Consider the following 24445-nt stretch of genomic DNA (forward strand, 5'->3'; position numbering starts at 1 on the left):
CTGATTACTGGACGCAGGCAGCAATGTTACCACTGTCTGCACCCTATGTGTGACCCAGGCAGGGCTGACATAATTTCTTAGTCATTCGCCTGCATCCTGGAAGAGAGAAATGCAGGAACGAGGAGGAGGATACTGGAAGTGCAGGTAGGTGAGTACAATTTTTTTTTCTGTCCTGTATATCTAATAGGGGCATGGGCTGACAATGTACTGGGGCATAGGCTGTCTGGCTATGTACTGGGGAGCATGTGCTGGCTATATACTGGGGCATGGGTTGGCCAGCTGTATACTCGGGGACATGGGTTGGCTGGCTATATACTAGAGGGCATGGGCTGGCTGGATATATATACTGGAGGCATGGGCTGGTATTCTAGACACTGATGGGCAAGGGCTACCTATACACTGGGGGCATGTGCTGACTGGATATATAATGGGGGAATGGGCTAGCTATATACTGGGGGCATGGGCTAGCTATATACTGGGGCATGGGCTGGCTATATACTGGGGGCATGGGTTGGCTGGCTATATACTGGGGGTATGGGTTAGCTGGCTATATGTTGGGGCATGGGTTGGCTGGCTATATACTGGAGGCATGAGCTGACTTGCTATATATTGATGGGCATGGGTTAGCTGGCTATATACTGGGGAACATGAGGTGGCTGGTTATTTACTGGTGGGCATGGGCTAGTTGGCTATACACTGATTGGCATGGTCTGGCTATACACTGGGGGCATGTGCTGGCTGGCTATATACTGAGGCATGAACTGACTGGCCATATACTGATGGGCATGGGCTGGTTGGCTATACACTGGGGGCATGTGCTGGTTGGCTATATACTGGGGAATGGGCTGGCTGTCTTTTTACCTGGGGGGCAAGGGCTTGCTATAAACTGGGGGCATGGGTTGGCTGACTCTATGGGGGCATGGGTTGGCTGGCTATATACTGGGGCATGGGCTGGCTATATACTAGGGGGCATGGGCTTGCTTCATATATACTGGAGGCATGAACTGGCTGGCTATATACTGATGGGCATGGGCTGGTTGGCTATACACTGGGGGCATGTGCTGGTTGGCTATATACTGGGGCATGGGCTGGCAATGTACTGGGGCATAGGCTGGTTAGCTTTATACTGGGGGAATGGGCTGGCTATATAATGGGGGCATGGGTTGGCTGGCTCTATACTGGGGGGCATGCGCTGGCTGGCTATGTACTAGGGGGCATGGTCTGGTTCTATATATACTGAAGGCATGAGCTGCTTGGCTATATACTGATGGGCATGGGCTGGTTTTCTATACACTGATGGGCATGGGCTGCCATTACACTGGGGGCATGTGCTGGCTGGCTCCATAGTGGGGCATGGACTGGCTATATACTGGGAGTCATGGGCTGGCTGGCTATATACTGGGGCATGGGCTGGATAGCGATATTCTGAGGGCATGGACTGGCTATATACATATACATACATATAGACTAGGTATATACGGAAGGTGGTATGTTATCTAAATTAATAAGGAGCTGCTGGTGTTAAATATGAATTAATGAGATGGAAACTATACAGGAGTCATGGGCATAACTAGAGGCGTAGAAGCCATAGCAGCTGCTATGGGGCCTGGAGTTTCACTGGGCCCGACATCTAGGGTATTAGATGAGCTGAGACAGAACCCCGACAAAAATAAATACCGTAGTTATTGATTTCCATATATTTTTTTTTAAACTTTTTACCATAATGGGTTTTCAGCCTTTTTGATTTTTTTATGAAGCTTCATGGAATGTGGCCTTTTGGCTGTAACAGTATTTCTTTTTAAAATCACAACACGGATGTACATTCTCTAAGCTGCCTTTATACATACTCCTAAATAACTACATACAGCCAATAACTCACAGCAGAGACAACTTGGTTGTAAAACCCTTTATTCAGAGACCAAAGTGAGCAGAGACTGGAACATACAGGGTCTTGGAACAACACAGCGCAGTTCAGTAACCCCACAGCAAGTGTCACAACCAACAGAATAATGATCATGAGATTTCATATTCTTTATTGTTCCCTGAATATAGCACCAATATGAAGAAAATATTTTAACACTTCAATGTCAGGGTGATTGGACTAGACTCAGGTTTACGTAAGACTGCACTGAGAACAAATGGATTTCGGTATTTCCCTGTTAGGTAGAATTAAGATATTTTGGCCCCTGTTAGACTTGCTTTGCTCTGCTTATTTTGCAAAAGTAAATGAAGGAAACGTTAAAATAATATCCTGGCTTATTAATTGTTTAATCCTTTCTATGTGATATGAGTTTGGTGCACCTGTTCACTGTCATACTATGGTCAGAGTGCCTACGGTGGCCTACTGGCCTCTCTGCCACTTTATACAACATCTTTATTAAAAATGGGACATGGTGGTTAGGGGGGGGGGCTTATAGTTTTTTCTTTAGGGACCAGGATCATCAAGTTACACCTATAGGTGACTGAATAATAAAGATTTTGAGCAATGGAAGATTATTTTGTAAAAAAAGAAGCTGTAATGTTGCAAGGTGCCTATACTACACTTTTTAATCTTTTTTTGGTATTATGGAAATTTCAGGCCAAATAATGTATTTCAAAATGTCATTTTTTGAATTTCTCAATGAAAAATAAAGTGCACACTCTTCCTGAAACTTGTACCTAATGGGACTTTAATTTGCATCTCTACCGTCTGCCACTGCCTTGTCAATCTTATCACCTACATTTGCTTTCTTACAATATGGGTCATGGCCACCTATACACAAAGCTTAAGACTGTAGTGTCCTGGACCAGTAAGTGTTGAGCTGGGATTAGTCACATAGAATGGGGGTCCCATAGTTTGATTAGTTTTCTATATCGTCACCTGCATAGATCTATATTTACAGCTTTGATTCTCCCCTTTCATTGTAAGGTTCTCTTTGTAAAATGCCCCCCCCCCCCAAATACCAGATTATAGTGGTCCTATCTATTTAAAGTAGTTTCCAAATTTACAGTGTTTCCAATATCTTACTTTTGTCATAAAGGCGATTTAATCATTTATTGCAAAATAAAAATTTTACTATGGAGAAATATTGCATGTCTAAACATATTTGACCGTATAATGATATTTTAGACTTGGCCCCCAAATTAATTCGAATTACTTTTAAGGCTTCAAGGACTAAAATGCATGTAGTTTTAGAGAACTAAATGTAGAGCACCAAAGAAACCTAAAGTAATCTAAATTTGCTCTGTAAAACTGTAAGGGAACCAAAGGGGACTTGAACATGGACACTAACTTATGACTTATGGTCGTGTGAATGGACTGCAGACTTAGCAGACAAACTGTACACTAAACACTTGTTACACACCTCTCATACCTTACGGATTTACACATTAAAAATATACTTTATTCTACCTGATTAGAACCTGAGCTTCCATTTTTTGGAGTTTTAACAATTGTGGGTTTTTCATTAGACATATTTATTGCAAGATTAGTCAAAAATCTTAAAAATCTATTTCAGAGTGAATTTTTTATGCTCAACCTAGTTTAAAAAAAAAGGTATGAGAGTCTGTGATAGACAGGCTAGGATTACAATCTAGAATGTAAAAGTTGTACCCTTTCATGATAATTTTAGATCACAGTGCATATGGCCGACTTGGGCTGTAGATTTACTAGGGTTTCAGAGATACCCTGCGGCTCACGGTCTTGTAGAAGACACCTTTAAGTAGAGAGGAATAATCAGGGATTCGGAACAGGTTCCTGCCACTGAAGGGAGCTTTAGAATCTGCAGCAGCACCAGTTAGCAACACTCTTAGATTATCCTCATGGGGACGATTTCCTACAGACAATACAGAGATCTCAATTCCTGCAGCCCGGGCATCTTGCACAGCCTTTAGTAGAGTGTCTTCTGCTTGGGTATTGCCATCTGAGAACAACAGCAGCTTCTTACTTGCTCCAGCTGCTGCATCTTCACGGAAAAGTTCTGTCACTGCACGTAGCGCTGCTCCTACATCTGTGGCGCCATTGATAAACTTCATCTTATCTATTGCGCTCACAACCTCTGTGTAGTTGGAGAGGAACTGTACCTCGACCTGTTGTTCGTTTGGTCCACTGTACTGCACCACTGAAAGACGGACAGAGTCGAATGATGGACTTTCTGCTTCCAAGAAACGTTGGGCTATGCGACGTACAAAGCCTTTGCTCATCTCAAAGTTTCGACTTCCAACACTTGTAGAACTATCCACAAGTAGAGTGATGTCAGCAGGAACCTCAAATTTGACTGTAAAAAAGAAGAATTTTGAAGGTTAGCAAAAAGAAGATGCACATTGTATTTGTTAACCAGACAATATTATATTGAATTGATACTTACTGGCACAGGTGTAATCGGGGCACTTCTTATCTGTAATAGAAATTAAATGTTACCTTGTACATACATCAGCATTTTCTGGTAAACCTTGTTGACTTGGATGTTCTTGTCTTACCTTTACAGATGTGAGAAGTAACATTCTGTAGGAAACCATCTTCCAGCAGCTCTGTATAGCTTGTCTTTTGTAAGGATAGACCCTTTGAATAGGTTGTTCCACCGCATGCAATATCACCAAGTTGGTCGGGGTTAGGAGGAGCCTGGAAGATGTCTCCTACTCCGAGTGAAACCACCTGTTGAACATGAAGACATGAGCAAAGTGCCAAAATCCGGTGGGAAACTATACAGAAGTCATATAGCTACTTACCGGAGTGACCTCACACAGGGTTCTGAGTGGTGTTTTGTCTCTCAGAATATCAGAGTGCCCGTCTGTCAACACTAGAGCAACTCTCTTATCAGATGCAAACCGTTTCAGTAGGTTATCTTTCGTAAAGGCAAGAGCCTCACCAGTCCATGTACCTCCTGCAATCCATCCCAGGTTCTTAATTGCTCTGTAGAAAATGTATGATATTTGTTGTAGCAAATATTAATTACCACTAAAAGTCTCATATTTACTATTGATATGCATGGTGTACACTATCACTCTCTACAACTAAAGTACAGTTTCAGATAAATTGTATTGTGTAGTCTCATATCTTCATAGTGACTATATGGACTTTTTATGCTGTGAGTCACTTACTCCTTAAGTTGGCCAATAGTGTTGATGTTGGGATCTCCCATGGCTACAGCTTCTTGAGTATTTCCATGACTGTACTGAACCACTCCGACTCGTGATTCCCCAGTATTAAACTGTAGTCAGAGAAAAATAGAGACTGTTGACATTGTGAACTATGGAAAAATTACATATGAACACATAAAAATGTACTGAATGACTATATATTAGGTAATATTAAAAATACGGAAACTTAACCGGTACATTCTAGTGAGAAAATGGAAACTCTAATCCTGCTAATTATACAAGTTGATTATTCAGAGAACATAAACATTTTTTTTTTAAAGAAACCAGTAATTTTACTTATTGGTTATAATTCAGGTCCACTCATATTCATGGTAAAAGCACAGAAAGGAAGTACCAGTAATTATGTCAAAGTACTAAACATACAGGCAATGTAAGTTGCAGTAGCTAAATGTAGATTTTCATGTGGTGCAAGAGAGTTTTAAAATCTATTTAGTATGAAATAAAAGTAACTTAGGCAAAGATAATTGGGAGCATTTATAAAGATGCCAACCAGTCATGATGCCCTGCACTCTAGCACAGTATGAGTCTGGGCATCTTCATAAATTAGGTGCAAAGAATCAACAAGGGACTAAAGTCAACTCTAGAGGGCTTCCACAGCAAACATTAAAGGTCAGAAATACAGTGGATAATGATAGCCCTGCCTTTTCCCAACCTCGTCACACACTCTTTTTGGTAAGTGGCGATGAAAAAACAGTGGTTTGCACGTTATCCCTAATGAGTGTCCTTTACTGATCTCTACCATCTTGAAAAAAAAAGCCATACGCATAAATATTGTGAGTATGGTTAAAAACTGGGAGCATTATAAGACCTTTTTTAGCCGTCAAAAGCCACAATGAGTTCACTATTTGTCATGTTATCATGACCACAAATGACCATAAACTATGTCTGGTATTGCAGCTCTTAAGAGAATATTCCAGCCTAAAACCTCACTAATAGTTAAGCAAAATCCAGATTGTTCCATTCAAAGTCTATGATACTGACAGAGACAACAAAACTACCCCCATTAAATTAATGCAGTGAGCTGTAATATCAGACACAGCCCAAGAGCCCGAGAGCATGAGAGGCGCTATCTAATGTGTGTAATCTAACCTGGACGTGTTCATCTCTACTCAGTCGATCGATGACCTTTATGATAAATTCTTTGGCTATCTGGAAATTAGAGCTTCCAATACTCTCAGAACTGTCAACAACGAAGAGGACATCGATGGGACCACAAGTGCATTCTGCAGGAGATATTTGGAAATAATTATTAAAACATCACAGTTGCTATTACATTTTTATTACCAGGCATTGGTCACAATGTTCTGTTAATCGCTGGTTTACAACTTAACTTGCAACCTGAAACAATGACGAGTGCAAGTGCAGCCCGACAATCAGCCATAAGTTATGAGCATTAGAGGCAGCCACTGACTCTTACACAGGGTTGTGCTAAGAGTTGATGATGGGAAGCCAAGTACATCTACCCCCACCCCCAAGGTCGGCTCCAGGTATCAGTAGGCCCCTGGGTGACCGATCCTTAGTAGACCCTTTTGCAGTGCACTCATGTGGTGGCCTACTGTTCCCCAAAATATTCTCTAGTTTGTCATAAAGCCCAACTCAGCCTCTATGGATTACTCATGTACAGCCTTACGTAGGTCCCCCCAGCAGCCCTGGGCCCCGGCACTTGACCAGGTCTGCCCAGGGCTGGTGCCGCGCTGCCCGCCCACCCCCGGCACATAGTAAACATCAGGGGCAATGTCCATTATATGAAAAAGAACCCTCTCTCTAAGTTAAAAGAATATAAGCCAGTGATCAAGCACACGTAAAGTCTGAATTTGTGGATGTTAGTATGAGAATAGTATGGAAATATGAAAAAAAAAGATATACATGCTTTGGATTAGAGAATACATTAAAATTTAGAAGTGCAGTCACTGACATCAATGCATACTTACCGCAGCAAGCTGAAAATAAAAGCAAATGAAAGGACAATGAGAATCAGACTGTCATAAACAACGTCAACATCAAAGATCCAGATGATGATAACCAGGCCGGCTATCACACAGACATGAAGTAAGCACAGCTACATAAGGAGCTTGACTCTTTGCACTTTTGAAAGACAATTCTTACTGAGCCGGCACAACATCAGAGAGAACGCATGGACATCTGAGCAACGTTATGTCAAGACAAAGAAGCCTGTACATGTCCTTTCAACTCAATGTCCAACGTAATATTAATCATCTTAAATTGTAATATGACAGATGTAGAGGTTAGTAATATGTGTGGTGGACTCCTCTAGTCAGTGGTAAGTTGTCTCTTTTATTTTGTATGATGGCGGATTGTCACCTTAAACTTTAAAGTAACCCCAGGTTTTAGCAAACTTCTGACATGTCACTCAACCCCTTGACCTAAGGTCAGAGTTAAAATTAAAATAACACAGCATGTGAATGAGCTGGAGGCTATTCATGCTGGTAACTGGGGAAGGGCTTCCAGTTTACTGATTCTTATAAAATGTCTCTTTAATGGGAATCTGTCATCTTCATAAACTGTACACAGTGCTGGGTATAGACATTGGAATGCTGTGTAATGATACATTTGTGTGTGTAGTTAGTAGTTGAAGGGGTGTAAAAAGTGAACTATTCATACAGATTTACAGCTTCTGCTAATTCTCTGGGCAAGTCTTTAAGCCTGAAGAGCTTTCTGTTTTCTGCAATTAAAGGAAACCTATCATGAGGAATCTACTGTCAGAAGTAGATCTGATGATAGATTCCCGCCTCTGCCATAATCTGTAATTTGCTAATCCTGGAACCTAACTTGGTAAAAACTTTGAGGATTATGTAAAGAAATTGCAGATGCTACTTGGGCGTGGAGTAGCCTTAGCTCCCAGTGCCCGGCCAGGCTAGTACACGCCCCAGTAGCCTCTGCAGTTAATTTACATATTACTAAAATAAAGTGTTTACCAAGTTAGGTTCCAGGATTAGTAAATTACAGGTTAGGGCAGAGGCAGACAGGAATAATCTACCATCATATCTACTTCTGAGGGTAGATTCCACATGGTAGGTTTCCTTTCCACAGCCCCTCCCCTCTGCTCTTAGTGACTGCTGTAAGTATCCAACCAAATCCTGTTACAGCTCCTACTTGTAGCAGGGGGTCTGTAAATCAGCAGAGTTAATAGAGCAGAAAGCTCTTCAGGGATAAAGACCCACCAAACCTCTTGCGAGAGCTGAAGAACTGGATTCACTTTATAGAACTGGTCTTACCCGTGATTGGTAGCTATCTCTGTATGCTCTATATGTCTTAATGGAGGAGCTGTCTATCACTGAAAATATTGTCTTCTTGACATGTATAAATAATATTGCTCTGTTTCTCCTGCATGTACAGTCCATCAGATTGCATGATTATGGTGACAATTTCGCTTACATTATTACTAAGAACACTTGCACAATCCTCCATAGTTTTTGTAATAGAGAAGCTAATTTATTACTTATATGTCAATTTTCTTCTCCTAGAAACTTATATCGTCCTTCAACTTAAATTTTTCATATTTTAATAAAAACAGCCCATACATCCCCTGCTCGAATCATAGACGGCCTATACGTCATTGCTTTGGGAAACATACTGTAGCTTCAGTGCCTGCTGGATCCCAATTTCATGACTTGGCAACTCATATGTTTTCTTCAATAAATTATTTTATACTATTTATCTGCAATTTCGCATTTGGACATATTGTTATGGAACATTCTATACTTACAGCACATTTTCATGATAATGTCCAGAATTTCACACTCCTATGAATATAATAATATATGTGGTTATATAGAGTTAAGTAAATGTATAAAGCAGGCATCCAGTAAAAATCTCTCACTCTGGATAACGTCCAGGCTCCTAACTTAGATGCAGCATGAGTCACATGGAATATATGTTTCATATGTCTTACCATTTTGTATGGAATCTACTAATGCCAGCAATCGGCACAGAAGTGTGTAGATGCCAAGTCACAGGGTGGCTGGGGCACTTTACTGGAAGTTTGGTGACCACATCCAGTAGTCACAGAATCTGTCTATTCTGGTTTAATCATTGAGCAGAATAATATAGATAAAACACATACAGAAGCAGCAAGACTAAAAAAAGAGTAGATTATGACTTACATCTGGTCCTGGTGGTCCTGGAGGTCCAGGAGGTCCCTACAAAGAATAGAAGGTTAAAAAACAAACAAAAAAAACCCCATAAATTGACTGTATTGAAAAAAATATTCAAGTTTGTAGATGTTAAAAAGAACGTGACAGTACAAAGAAGCACTAACAAAGAAATTGTAAATGTAACACATAATGAAACGATCCATATACATATATGGCATTAGCTGCATTAGCTTACCTGTGACCCTTCAGGGCCTCTGTAGCCTTTTGATCCCTTGGGTCCTACTGCCCCTGGCACAATATTCTAAAATAAGAAAATTAATATTTTTATATTCAAATTTTCCAGGGCTCTGTATTTGCAAATGTAGGCATTTCCAGTCTGAAAAGGGAGTGGTTTGTTTAACACAAAATGGCGTATCTGATTTTGGGGTAGGACTGGGTGGTCCATCATTTCTAACTATTATATCAAATATTTTTTACTTTTTCAGAAGTTATTCCCCTTATAGGATTTATCTATGTTTCTCAGTTGTCTCTGATCTGGTTCTGAAGTCTTCAATCCACAGAATATTGACACACAAGGGATTCTGCCCCTAACTTTTTGTTGTATGTATCATTTACTCATTTCAAACAGAATGTAGGGAGTTATGCAGCAGCATTCAGCAGTATGATGTGAATGAAGTCCTTGGGGTGAGATTTTTCCTATTTGACAGCTACATCATCTTTCTCCTCCTCTGCTCCTCCCCCATCATCTCCCTCCTCTCTCCATAGACTTAAATGGTGAACAGTAATTGCCCACTGCTCTACTCCTCCTCCCATCATTCCCTCTTCTCTCCTTAGATGTAATTGGTGAACAGAAATTTGACACTGCTGCTCTTCCCCCATCACCTCCCTCCTCTCTCCATAGACTTAAATGGTGAACAGTAATTTGACACTGCTCTACTCCTCCTGCCATCATTTTCCTCTTCTCTCCATAGATGTAAATGGGGAACAGTGATTTGACACTGCTGCTTCTCCTCATCATCTCCCTACTCTCTCCATAGACTTAAATGGCGAACAATAATTTTACACTGCTGATCCTCCCCCATCATCTCCCTCCCATCTCTATAGATTTAAATGGTTACCAGAAATTTGGCACTGCTGCTCCTCCCACATCATCCCCCTCCTCTCTCCATGGACTTAAATGCTGAACAGAAATTTGGCACTGCTGTTCCTTCTCCATCATCTCCCTCCCTTCTCTACAGACTTAAAAGTGAACACTAATGTGACACTATTGAGATTCAGTAGGGATTTAAGAGTCAATTTTAAATAAGTGTCGAAAGAAACACTTTCTTTGATAAAGATATATTACAAAGCTTCTTACAATCACCTGGGTAATTAGTTTATGTGGAGCTTGTAGAACAGTTATTGACCACAGAAGAAAAATATTGTGATGGTTAAGAAAATATTATGGTGCCTCAGGAGTCATTGGAATTACATGAAACAGACATCATTTCAGGGTCACCAATTTTTGTTTGATTATACTCACATCCACACCAGGGTCACCAGGATCTCCTTCATCACCTTTAGGTCCAGGATAGCCTTTTGTTCCCTAGAGAAGATATAATTTGATTTAAATTTAAAATTTTTGTTGTATTAAAAGCTTCATACTAATGGCACAAAATTAAAGAGTAATAAGTGCACATAATAGCTTACGTTTGTACCACGATCGCCTCGAGCTCCAGGGTATCCCTAGAAAAGTTTACATCAAATGTTAGGATAATCATCAATCCATGGTTTTACATGTTGCAGTGTCCTTATCATTTCATGCAGACTTATTTAAGTTTACCTGAAAACCTGGGAAACCATCTGTTCCATTTCCTGGGAGACCATCTTCACCCTATGGACAGAATTTATTACTTTGTGATAATCATCTATCAATTTAACTTCTATGTCACCAATATCACTTCAAATATATTATAACTCATATACAGCAACTGAGAAAGAGTCTGTTCCAGATTAGAAAGATTTTTCACCCAATTTTATTGATATCTTATGGAGTATCGTTTTAAGTAAATAAAATAAAGTTTAAAAAAAAAAAAAATTTGAAGTTGTTAAAATTTTTGTTTCAATTTTGTAAAGAGCTGTTTTTCATTAACTTTTTCTTTTAGCAGCTGAATATAAGTACCTACACCTATTTGAACCATGAAAACAATTATTATATCTGGCATGCCAAGGTTAACGTGTAGTCCTCACAACTCAGATTGTTACAGATGGAAACCATCCTTTTTCTTTACTATATACTTGTTCCCTTTATGTTCCAGGAAAGAATATCAACATTCACAATATATAAAACTAAACCACCAAGCGATGGTAATCCCACAGGGAGGATGTAAGGCTTGGGAACCCAATGGGGTACCTGTATTTTGGTTTGCCTTTTTCTTTTTGAGAGTTTTCATGGTGCTTGTGCTCAATTGCGTCTTCTTTTTGTGCCTTAAACTGCCTCTCTTCAAAGTTCGGTTTCAGCAGTTTTCCTTGATATATCACCTGAATCCAGATGTGAAAGTTGCAACTTTTTTAAAAAAAAGTCGCAAATTTTGCCACTAATCTATGGCTGCCCCTGACCAGGAGTAGAAAATAGCTTGGAACTGATTGTAACTTTTGGAGACTTTTGTTTTAAAAAGTTGAAAATTCACTAAAGACCAAACGCCACATGTATCAATAAGGAAAAACCAGTAACATACATCTGTCTAGCAGAAAAGTCAAGAAAAGTCCCAAAAAAGAGACGGACAAAGACGGACTTATGATACATGTCCCCCAATTATATTTTACCTGAGATAAGCATTGACTTACCTTATATACTCGAGTATAAGCCTAGTTTTTCAGCACAAAATTTGTGCTCAAAAACCCTAACTCAGCTTATACTCGAGTCAACTAAAAACATAAAGACAAAACTCACCTTTCTGACGTCACCCATAGGTCCTCTTCTGTCTGAGACAGTCTGAGACAGAAGAGGACCTATGGGGGACGTCGGAAAGATGAGTACAGTGTTATTTTTTTTTCTTCTACAGGGGCTGGGTAGGCTGTATGCTACAGGGGTTGGGTAGGCTGTATGTAGGCTTATACTCAAGTCAATAGGTTTTCCCAGTTTTTTGTGCTGGAATTAGGGGTCTCGGCTTATATTCGGGTCGGCTTATACTCGAGTATATACGGTATTTTGATGTAAATTATTAGAATCCTTCTATGATGAACTCAATACTTTTCTATGATATTATTATTTCTATGATATTAATGTATCAAGTTAATATTCCGTTATACTATAATTATTTATACTAGCTACAATGTTGCTTTATAACACCTTACTCCTATAGTGCTCTACCTGACATAATTCCCCATCTTCTTCCTTACAATTACGCTCTTACCCTGTCGCCTGCCACTCCTTGCTCTCCGGGTAATCCTTTAGCTCCTCTTGGTCCTTTAGGCCCCTAAAGCAATAAAATTATAAAGCCAAAAAATAAGAAGAAATGAAAGGGAAAAAACAGGATTTATAGCTAATGGGAAACAGAAGAGACACAGGAAACAGCTGCAAGTGATTGCAGTTTAATATACATGCGGGAGAGTCCAGCGGGAATCAAAAGCAGCTCATCGCGTCTCACCCTGGACAACTGTCCCCAGAATCCTGGCTCTGATCACAGAGCGCAGCGCTCAGCACAATGTGGGGAGACACAGCATGGGGCATGCAGCTACATGTGGCATCAAGAGGCTTTATTGCACCACAGAATGGACTTTTTCTCAGCAGAATGCAATGCAGAAACCATACGTTTCCAATATTGTCTTCAAAGGGTAAACTTTGCCTTCACATGGGTGACATTTTGTGGGTGGAGAAAGTATTTAAAGTGATGCAGACTGTCCGGAGAGACTCGACACAACAGATTTCCGCTTATATTATGAAACATGTGGCTGGGGATATATACTGTACTTTAAGGTCGATAAGGAATTTCCAATGTGGACATTCCATGCCAGAATTTGCTGCAACAAAATGCAGTCCAAAACATCTGGTTTCCATCCAGATTGGATTGCTAGGGATGATAGCTGTACCAAAATTTGCAGTAATAATAGTCATGTTTCAGTGATAATTGATAATAAGACATGATGCTAATCATTTTCTTCAATACATATTTTACGCAGAAGGTGGATGGGACTTGTGAAAGATGCAAAAGTGTGCAGCATGTGGAAATGAACTTGAATGTCGGATGTCACATTGCACAGGGCAGGAGTCCTTGCATCATTCAAAAATGTCAGCATCACTGCAGTGCCCAGACTGTATTGTTTCAGTACTGGTGCTGCACTTGGGCCAACAGACAGAGAGTCCTTCCATCATATTTCTGTAGGATGCAAGGACTCCCGTTCTGCGCATTGGTCTGTTTCCATGGGTTGAAAGCATTTGTGTGCGAGCTGGCCTACAGTTGGAGACTGGCATAAAATGCTTATTAGATTCCCCCCACCCATTGTATGTAGCTCATTTTATAATCATCTACATGCTTTGATGATACGTGTGGCCATGTAATACATTATAAAAGAAACTATGGGAAAATTATTTTTTTCTGAAACAAATGCTTGCAATAAAAGAAAGAGCCCAACAATTTGAGTTTGAAGGGGGGTGTAAAAGTATTTTGGCTTTGAAGTTAGTTGATGGCTCATCCTCTGGGGTTTCCCGTATATTTATTCACTACATTTCTCAAATATATAATCAATTTAGAGCAACTTGGAATGTAATACGAAGTTGCATTCACTTAAGCTGTGCAGCAAATCAATGCAGAGAGTTAAGAGCAGAGCAGTGTGAGGACACGCCCCTGAAAATGTAATAAAATGTATAGCTACTAACACACCAAAAGGTACGATTAAATATCTCCTATAGAGATGAATGAAGCTTAAAGCGTTTTGTGGAGGTGGAAAAACATGGCTGCTTTGTTCCTAAAACAGCACCACACCTGAGAATAGATTTTGCTGGTATTTTGCTGATATTATAGAGATGAATGGAGCTGAGCTGTAATACCACGCACAACCTATGGTCAAGTTTGCCGTTTTTTTTGCAAGAAAGCAGCCATGTTTTCCAACCTCTGCACAACCCCTATAACTGCATGACCATGCACTACCCATAGTCAGAAGGGGAGCTGTTTTAGAAGAAACTAGCCATGTTTTCCAATCTATGGAAACTTAAAGAAGTTTTACCTAGTGCAACCCATTTTCCCATCCACAGGATAAGTGATGACTGTGATCTCTACTAATCATGAGAATGGTGTCCTTGAGTCCACCTCCCAGACCACCATACCATGCACTTCTACAAAACTGAGGGACTGGTCATATCTAACTATATATAACTATCATTTACATTGGGGACTACCATTCTTATGAGCAGTAGGTGTCTCATTTGTGGGACAACCAGTGATCCATCACCTATACCCTATGCTCTCCATGGAGGATAGATATAGTCCATGTAGACAAAGATCTTTCATGTTATAAAGTCATGATTCATACTACATACTGTACATGAATTACATCGTTAAGAATTATATTAATATAGATTTTTTTATATTATATGGATGAATTATATTGTTAAGATGCGTGCTGCTGTCTTGCATCAATATGAATTGATATACACACCTCGGGACCACTTGGACCTTCATCTCCTCTGTATCCTTTGGGTCCTACTGGTCCTGATTCACCCTACAAAGCAATAATACATAAATGTTACTAGACAAGACACTTTCACACTACATAAACCCACAGATGAACAAAGCTTGAGAAAGTGGAAAGCACAAGTCGGACTGATAAGATTAGGACAGGAAAATTCTTATGATTCCCTCGGCTTATCTTGACAGCCCACTCTAAGCGCAGCACATAATAGCTAAGAGGTGAAAAAACAATGATCTCAAGGGAAAAGAGTGAAGTGAGAAGATATTATACAGAGTAATCCAGAAAATAATATCCTCGGTAGAAATCAAAGTGCTGTTCGAAATGTATAAGTTTTACTTGGGACTGACAAACACGGTAACTTCACTAACTATAGGACAAAAATTTTGACATTTTTCTCATCTCTTTCTTGATTTAAAATATGGCAAATACAGGTCAATGACTCATTTCCAAGAAATTTAGTACTAATAAATTACCTTTCAAGAAAGGCTACCAGACCTCATGGATCATTATTGAGATCTCTGCATTAATACTTGGACATACTGTACACACTGTTCCATGTGGGGACTTTATGTCCCATTTGATGCATTTCATGATTCTTTGTGCCTTGGCAGCAGCTGCCTGGCACTGGTTGCGGCAGTTACCTTTTCTATCCACATATTTCCCCCAGTAAGTACTTTTACTTGTTAGTTTTACCTAATGTTTTCCCATTAGTGTTTGTTTTCCGATCCTAATTGCAGCGCTAACGTGTGGCATTGCAGAGTACTTAGCGCTTGTCATCGATGTTCTAGTCACTGAGTTAAAATATTTTCACAAATAATTTCTGTGTCTACACCATATTCTTCACCTAGTTCATGTTGTTTGGATTAAAAAAGTAGCTTCACTCATTACATATTCTACAAACAACAGTCTCCATCCTTGACCATCTCGCAAATTACAGCATCTTAAGGAACATACAGAAATATCTCCGTATTACATAGACAAAAATTCCTTGCACTAAATTTCTGGTTATGTTTATGTAAAAATGCTCATAAATGTCTCAAATCTCATCTAAAAGGGATCTGGGACTCCTTCAGTCAACCACTGGCCTCGGCAATGATCCTCGGGAGCACAGTTCTTCTTGAGTTCCCCTTAGCTTCTCCATGCTGCCTTGCAAAGCTAAGTCATGTCCAAAGTTGCCTAGTTTTGCGGAAAAACCCACTAACAAACATTGTTTGTTACAGAAAGTATGCAGGCACAGGGTGGGAATGCCTGGCCACTCCACCGGTGGCTGCACCTCTCCAACGCACACATGGCATGAGGTGGCGTAGACGCAAATATAATGCACACTGCAAGAAATTGCTTTAATTTCAGCACTTCTACTGCAAAAACTGGCATACAAATGCTGATAAATAACCCCTTAATGTCTCTTTACTGTCTCTCCTGTGTTAAATGGATATACAGAGACTGGGAGAGATTTATCATCAGATCTTTTCTTTTATCTATTGAGACTGCTAGATGAGGCAAGGGAAAGACTGAGCAGAGAGTTAATGTTATCTAGAGAGGAGGAGGGGGCATGGCTGAGCGGGACTTGCTGTATCGGACTGAGTTGTCTGCTGTGAGATGGGATGGGAAATGGCTGAGGGAGAGAAGAAGCAGGATTTGCTATATCAGACGGAGCTGTGTGCTGTGAGATGGGAGGGGACGTGGCTGAAGAAGAGAAGCAGTAGGACTTGCTATATCAGACTCAATGGGGCAGATTTACTTACCCGATCCATTCGCGATCCAGCGGCGCGTTCTCTGCGGTGGATTCGGGTCCGGCCGGGATTTACTAAGGTAGTTCCTCCGCCGTCCACCAGGTGGAGCTGCTGCGCTGTAGTTCCCCGGAGGCGCGCTGGAATGCACTGAAATTCATTGGCCTATACCTGGTGAAGGTAAGTGTAATTTTCGCTACACATTTTTTTTCTTAAATGCGGCGGTTTTTCCGAATCCGTTAGGTTTTTGTTCGGCCACGCCCCCCGATTTCCGTCGCGTGCATGCCAGCGCCGATGCGCCACAATCCGATCGCGTGCGCCAAAATCCCGGGGCAATTCAGGTACAATCGGCGCAAATCGGAAATATTCGGGTATCACGTCGGGAAAACGCGAATCGGGCCCTTAGTAAATGACCCCCAATGTGTGTCTGTCTGCTGTGAGATGGGAGGGGACATGTCTGAGGGAGAGAAGCAGCAGGACTTGCTATATCAGAGTGAGCTGTTTGCTGTGAGATGGGAAAGGACATGGCTAAAGGAGAGAAGCAGCAGGAATTGCTTAGTGATGGGAATTCCGACTCTTCTTAGTTAGCTGGCGCATCAGGCTCCACTCACTAAGAAGAGCCGACTTCTGGCTCCTGAATGGCTCTGAATTACATGTATAATAGGGAGCCGGAGGCCAGTCAGGCGCCGCGCACCACTCCACGTGTGATGCAGAACACTTCACCTACAATCCTCTATATGATTAGTTTTTATATATAAGACTGGGAGCTGCCTCTAAATCCTACACTTTGTGAGCCCTAGTTTATAGACTAGTAAAAGACAAAAAAATATTACACTGGCCTATGGCCGAATGACTTTGAAATGTATAGTGCCATCCAGTAAGAATAAGATTATAATAATACACAGTATATGTCTGCAATTCATTTTGGATAGAGTCTAACGCCCGTTTTGTTATTACAGAATAATGGAAAACCTCCAATTCTCTGTTCAGAACAGTCTGTAGCCACGTCTGACTTATTTTCTTCTTAATTTCAGCTCCATCTTTGCTACTTCATTTTGTGCCTGTAAGTGCCTAGATGTTTTCTGCCAATGTTTATATAAAATAACCTTGACATGGAGAAAAAATTCAAAAGGAGGAAATAAGGTCATGGAAAAAGTATTCTTAAAGGCTTAGCTACATTATACAGTAGTGGCACACAAAAGCCATATAAAATACTGTTAAAATATTGCTAAAGTACAGTCTATTAGGTATGAAACAAGATTCAATAAACTAAGGTTTTACATTTCTTTTATTTCTATTTTTGAAAAAATAACTCTAATAGGGTAAGAGTTAAAGAGGACATTTCACAATCTCCATCAACTCCAACTCTGTAATAGGTGCCACTATATGGATTAAGAGTTGGGATTTTTAGTTACTTTGTGTCAGGTTTGACAAAAAAGGCATGTCCTCACCAAAAGGAGGTGTGTCCTCATCAAAAGGAGGCGTGTCCTCATAAAAAGGAGGCATGTCCTCATCAAAAAAAGGCATGTCCTCATCAAAAGGAGGCGTGTCATCATCAAAAGGAGGCATGTCCTCAACAAAAGGGTTAATCAAAGTTACAACAAAAGTGTGCCTAAAAAGTGCCCAAATCTGCAAAGTCAACTAGTAGGTGCAAAGTATGACCAGAGAGTCTTAACCCAATCCACATTCAAATTTCCCATATTTAAAGCAATTACTAAATATAATAAATACATAGACATTCATTTGTACAATTTGGAAATTAAGTAAGATACAGAATAACAGATAAGGATCTCGGAATAAGCCTTTAGACTTTCAATGAATGATTAATAAAGTTTTTAAAAAGAATCATTATTCTTACTGGATCACCAGTTGGACCAGCTGGTCCATCTCGACCTTGGTCTCCCGCTTGTCCTGGATCTCCCTAGAAAAAAAATGGATGAAAAGCAAATGAATAAACATAGTCCATAGTGAGATTACATTCCTCTTTGTTATAAAAAAACTTGTATTTAATATATAAAGTCAGTTAATCCTGGCATCAACCACGTGCCAAATACATTAATATATGCTTTACCGCATGTTGCTGCCATTGTGTTGTGCAGAAATGTCGTATTCACATTACAGGATAGAGAATAACATTCTGATCAATGGGAGTCCAACCACTGTGATACCCGTTGATCTGGAGAACTGGGGTACCCTTCCCAAAAAATGACATTGCATAACCCCCAAACTGACAAAAGGTTCCATTGGACCAAAGCGCACTTCGGGGTGCTTTCATATTTGTTGGTATAATGATATTGCTGTGCTTCTTTGCTCAGAGCTTGATGGTTCTATTAGCTATGTGACTGTTTTCTACACACCCGTGTTTTCTATACCCTCACGTTATACCTCCACTAATTTAGAATTGGACTGATACCTCCCTAATGATCTTCTTACATGCAGATGCTCTCTGCCTCCCTTCTCTGGAATGTTTTCCTCTGTAACCATTGACACTTTCGGGTCTATACCTTTTTATATGTAGGTTTGTGTCGGGATATAATGGCTAAAGCCCATATAACAACTGGCAAATATCATCTGCTCCATATTTTAACAAAATTCTGTTGCATGCTGCTTAGGAAGTCTTTCCAGGTTTTTACCTTATCTCCTCTAGCTCCTCGAGCACCAGATACGCCAGGAGGACCACGCTCTCCAACACCTCCCTGTAGAAAATAAAAGTAGACATATTGTTCATTTTTGTATTTGTGATTTCACTTTTGTATTTGTAATTAATGTTTAACTTGGTTATTATTTCCTGTACAGAGAGAATCAGAGGCAAGACCCAATTAGTTTCTATTTCTGTTGTGCCTAGTACTATGGGACATAGGACTGTCATATCGTCATTAGAGAATTTCTTTGATGTCCAACCTAAGAATCAAAAATTTATGGACAATGGGTGGAAAAGCTTTTGCTTAAAACAATCTATGGATATCCATAGACTTATTTTAAAGCTTTGAAAGGGCTTATCCAGAATAAAGAAATCCACAGAATGGGTAATATGTGCCTGATCCTGGGAGCCCCAACTATTAGGATCTTCACCAGTTCCCAAAAAAGGAATCCTATGGAACAACTTCCTCCACAGAATTGCAGAAGAGTTTGAGTAGAGCAGCAGTGCAAAATCTATAGGGACAATGAGGATATCAAACTACAGCCCAAAGGCTGTCCCAGCAAAGGGTTTTCCATATTTTTCAGAAACCCCAAGGGGGCTGACACTCTTGGTCAGACAGTTGACAATCCCAGCTAGGCTGGAAATGTTGGTAGTTCACATGTCCTTGGCAGCAGCCAATCAGTGCTCATGGAAACAGCCCAATAATGTACAGTTTTGCACCAAAGGGCATGATTGCTTTGGTTACTGACTGGCCACCACAGGGACATGTTCACAATTAGTTCCATCCTAGCCAGCAGTATCATATACCCAATATATTTTTGTCCTACCCTTGCACCAAAGGTTTTTTCAAGGGCAAGATACCAACATAGGTTACTACTTTCCAACAATTAAGTTAAGTTTGTGGATGCTCATGACAGTGTGGTCTGGAAAAGTAGTGCACGTTTGCTGCTTATTTTTAAATTGTTAGCAAATCAACAGCAACCATTTTACCACATGGAAAGAGCATGTGCTCCAGATACTGATTTTAATCTCTTACCCGTTCACCTGGAGGCCCATCAGGTCCAGCATCACCCTGTAAAGACCAAAAAATGAACCATAAAGAACCAATCTAGTAGGTACTTTTAATATCTGCTTGATTTCCTGATGACTTACCTCATCACCAGATTCACCTTTTTCGCCAGGTGGGCCATTTGAGCCAGGATCTCCCTATAACATAAAAAGTCAGTGTAAATGATCTTAATCCAGCAATAACCTAACTACATAAAAATAATCCAATGCAACAATCTCTTGGTGTATTTTTTATAATTTTTAAGATTTTTTGCTTAATTTAACTACAAAATACTATTATTAACCTCCCCCTCTGAAATTCTTTTGCACAATTATGATTGCAAAAGTGTTTCCTTGCCTTGTATGTCATAAAATGTGCAACACTTGATAAAATGACTCCATTGTTTTTTTTTTGCAGCAATTATTGGCAAGTATAAACATATGTCAGATTTTTCTGTATTGTTTTTCCATGTCCGTGTGACATTTGAAAAAACTTGGTGAACTTCCCAAAATTTGTAGCAAATTTTATAATTTCTTGGACCACAATGTAATACGTTCCTTTTAATAAACAGACCCTGCAGAAATGCACCCATTACAACAGCAGTACTTTATGTTTTAGTACCTTATGTTGACCCTTTATTGAATATATTTATTCAATACTAAATAGGGTCTTCCAAATTCTTACCTTGTCTCCTATGTTGCCAGCATTACCAGGTTTCCCTGCAGTGCCAGACCGTCCAGGTTCACCCTAGAAAGATAAAGTAGATCATGTAACTGTCTCTGTACTGTGTATGCGTTGAGTCCTTTCTTCTCTCATTTGAACCCTCTTTGTCCTCTTATTTCCCAAGAAAAGAAGAGGAATAGACCTACCTTATCTCCTTTTGGACCATATGATCCAGGATCACCCTTGGGCCCAGGAGGTCCAGAATCTCCCTATAAATGCAACACATGAATATTATTTTAAGGGTAATTAGGTCAATGGTTCTTACTATTAGCATCAGGTCAGTGTTTGATATTGCAAATTCTTGGTCCTTGGTTGCATCATAGCTCATTAACATTATAACAGAGCTGTGACTTGTGACTATAGTTTAGCTATGATACCTACTGGGACACACCCCTTATCACTGGATGACCCTTCTGCTCTTGCCCCACTTTCCTTGGATTGGATATTGTATTTCTTAGACTCCCCTGGAAGTTTGTATATTACAGTAAGGCCAATAGTAATACAGATTAACATAGAAATTGAATATAGGGAAGAATAGACTAGCAAGACTAGGTAACAGGAAGTCTGTGTGTGTGGGGGGGGACTCTATTCTTGAAAATTATACTAAAGCAAATTACAGTCAGTCCCTGGGTTATGTACCAGATAGGTTCTGTAGGTTTGTTCTTAAGTTGAATTTGTATGTAAGTCAGAACTGTATATTTTATAATTGTAACTACAGCCAAAAATCTTTTTGTTCTCTGTGACAATTGGATTTTGAAAATGGTGGGTTGTCATAAGAACCAGGATTATCAATAAAGCTTAATTACAGACACCCTTGATAACTGTTACAGCTTATCATTGTAGCCTAGGGCTAAAGTATAGTAAATTACCAACACCCAGAAGTCTGTTTGGAACTAGGGGTCGTCTGTAAGTCGAGTGTTCTTAAGTAGGGGACCACCTGTAATAGATTTAGCAGTTACCTCAAAACCGGGCGATCCCTTGCAACCAGGAAATCCAGACTCTCCATCTTCTCCCTATTAGAAATAAGGGGAAAATGTTACAAACTAGTTGCACAATATTTCTTCGAAAGGACATGTGGATTTGCTTAAAATAGAATCTAAGAACAAGAGATGATTTAGTGTATAAATGCAATATGCTCCGAATGGTTTTGGCTAGAAGAGACAATAGAAATCCCATGATGACTCAGATTACTCAATGTTGTTCGGCCGACTCATTTACTTATCTGTAAAGGCGCCTTGTATAGTTATTAGCAGGTGTAGAAATAGTAATTACTTGTGTGAATATTTAGGAATAGGTCTGGTCACTATCTAATGTGCCCCATTAACCAACATCACCCCATATCCAGTATGTGGACCCAATCTGTATGAAGAACTGTATGAAGGGATGGTTTTGATTAAGGGTTCTTCCCTTTCCAAGTCCTTCAAGTTCTTTTAGGTTTGCCTAAGTTTTAATATAAAGGCTTCAGCTTTAAACATTTTGTCATTTTGTAAATATTAACCATTCATTACCCACCTTTTGCCCATCAGTTCCATCAATTCCTCTTTTGCCTTTTTCACCCTGAATAAAATAAATAAACATTTGTCAGAATAAGTACATTTCAAGAAACAAAGGGATTTTCAGCTTTATAAATCCTACTGTCTGATTCATTTGATGTCTTTTTGTATGGGGCAATTATAATAATAATAACAATCTTTATTTATATAGCACCATCATATTCTGTAGCGCTTTACAAATCAATAGATTTACTGCTTTATCAATAGCTAATTCATTGTACAAGTGATGATACCTTTCTTTTTACTATTATTGTTAAAACAAATAACAAAAAAAACCCAACTGAAACAGAAATCCTGTTTTCAAATGACCTATTTGGTTAGTGATGGAGAACCATAAAGAGGGGCTTTGCCTCTGGAGGACTGAGATTCTGTACTTTCAAATATAGAATGAACAGCTCATTTATATCTATGGGCATGATATAAAATTTGATTTCCGCTTTTGGTGGCACTGTAGGGGGATTGAGCACTTTCAGGTTTAGACTACAAAATCTTCAGAATCTTTAACAAAAAAAGTAATTGTCCTATGCAGATCAACCCTTTTTCAGATGAGAACGATTATTATGATTATGCAAAATAGAGGCTTAAACAAGTATTCCAGGAATATGAACTCCTGATACAAAAACCCATAATGATATAAATAATTGAATACAACAGAACTCAATGTCATTAATCACAAAACTCAGCTTAAATACTGTAGTTTGCTTTTATGATTCACAAAATTGTATGGGATTTCTAAAGTAGGCAGAGTTATTTCCAAGATGGCCACCATGTACAACTACAACTCCCATGAACCATCAGTTATCAGTAACAGCTCCTCCCTCTTATGCTCTGCTCCCAGCAATGACAAATTGTCCTTATCTGTTACCATAGTGATGATGTGTATAACTGTCATCGCTGCACATTACCTTACTGAGATGACGTCTCACGACAATACTGGCCATACTATATGCACTGAAAGCAACCGCAAACAGCCAAACTAGTGGTGATCACATGACCTGCCCAGGCAGGTGCAGGACATGGGATGTGGACATGTGACCAGCGGCCATCTTCTGTTCTGTAGTAGCATTTTAATTCTCCATTATAGTGTATGTCAACAGCATTTTTGTGCTAAGGGGAGCAATATTTTAAATAACAACTAATTACATATTAGCTTATATCTTAATGACACAGTTGAATATAAATTATGCCGATTCCTGGAACACCCCTTTAAGTGGAGAGATTCACCTCCCTATTTACAGTAAGATGATGATGTCATTGGTGCTCTGAGATATGACATCAGTTGCCCTTGAGTTATGGGCAATCGGAACTGAGAATTCACAAATGCATTTATGAGTAGCCTGCGTGGAAGATAGTACAAACGCTGCTGCACATCATAGATTGCGAAGATCCTAAAACATACTTACTTTCGCTCCCTTTGCTCCTCTTGATCCCTACAATAAAAAAATCAGGGAGTAAAAATAAAAATCATCTTTAGCAGTGTTATCTTTTAAATGTTAAAGGAACTCCCCATCCCCCGACAGAAACTATTGTTTGCATGCTGCAACACAGTGTGAATAGATCTAAACATATTCTACAACATCATTGTCTCCATACTGGTTAAAATTCTTCTCTTCTGCATCTTTAAACTCTTAAGTGAGGTTATACAATGTAACCACAACCATTAAGAAGACCGTCCCCCATAAAACCCAAGTCCTAATTCCAAAAAGTCTTGTGTACCTGGCTCCCTGACACTTCTAACTAAAGAATTTTCAGGTAACTTACCTTCTCTCCTTTGGAACCTTGGTCACCCTATTGCGGGAAAGAAGAGAAGAACAATGAAATAGTTG

The 24445-nt window shown here is 39.7% G+C and overlaps 1 protein-coding gene across 1 annotated transcript in view; it reads right to left on the bottom strand.

Annotated features, from left to right (window-relative positions):
* Positions 1–1891: 1891 nt before the first annotated feature.
* Positions 1892–24445, bottom strand: part of COL6A1 (collagen type VI alpha 1 chain) — a 32633-nt gene continuing 10079 nt past the window's right edge. The window contains exons 11-35 of the mRNA XM_072121544.1: positions 24381–24407; positions 24023–24049; positions 22579–22623; positions 22026–22079; positions 21213–21275; positions 21028–21090; positions 20448–20501; positions 20332–20367; positions 19288–19350; positions 18513–18575; positions 14892–14954; positions 12650–12712; positions 11077–11127; positions 10944–10979; positions 10777–10839; positions 9490–9555; positions 9264–9299; positions 8867–8903; positions 7071–7079; positions 6229–6362; positions 5080–5189; positions 4708–4891; positions 4459–4633; positions 4347–4376; positions 1892–4256 (exon numbers count right to left, since the gene is read on the bottom strand). Coding sequence (XP_071977645.1) covers positions 3649–4256; positions 4347–4376; positions 4459–4633; positions 4708–4891; positions 5080–5189; positions 6229–6362; positions 7071–7079; positions 8867–8903; positions 9264–9299; positions 9490–9555; positions 10777–10839; positions 10944–10979; positions 11077–11127; positions 12650–12712; positions 14892–14954; positions 18513–18575; positions 19288–19350; positions 20332–20367; positions 20448–20501; positions 21028–21090; positions 21213–21275; positions 22026–22079; positions 22579–22623; positions 24023–24049; positions 24381–24407 — 2160 coding nt within the window. The 3' untranslated portion in view covers positions 1892–3648. The remainder of the gene's footprint in view (positions 4257–4346; positions 4377–4458; positions 4634–4707; positions 4892–5079; positions 5190–6228; positions 6363–7070; positions 7080–8866; positions 8904–9263; positions 9300–9489; positions 9556–10776; positions 10840–10943; positions 10980–11076; positions 11128–12649; positions 12713–14891; positions 14955–18512; positions 18576–19287; positions 19351–20331; positions 20368–20447; positions 20502–21027; positions 21091–21212; positions 21276–22025; positions 22080–22578; positions 22624–24022; positions 24050–24380; positions 24408–24445) is intronic.

Source organism: Engystomops pustulosus, chromosome 8 (assembly GCF_040894005.1).
Source record: "Engystomops pustulosus chromosome 8, aEngPut4.maternal, whole genome shotgun sequence".
NCBI classification, from domain to species: domain Eukaryota; kingdom Metazoa; phylum Chordata; class Amphibia; order Anura; family Leptodactylidae; genus Engystomops; species Engystomops pustulosus.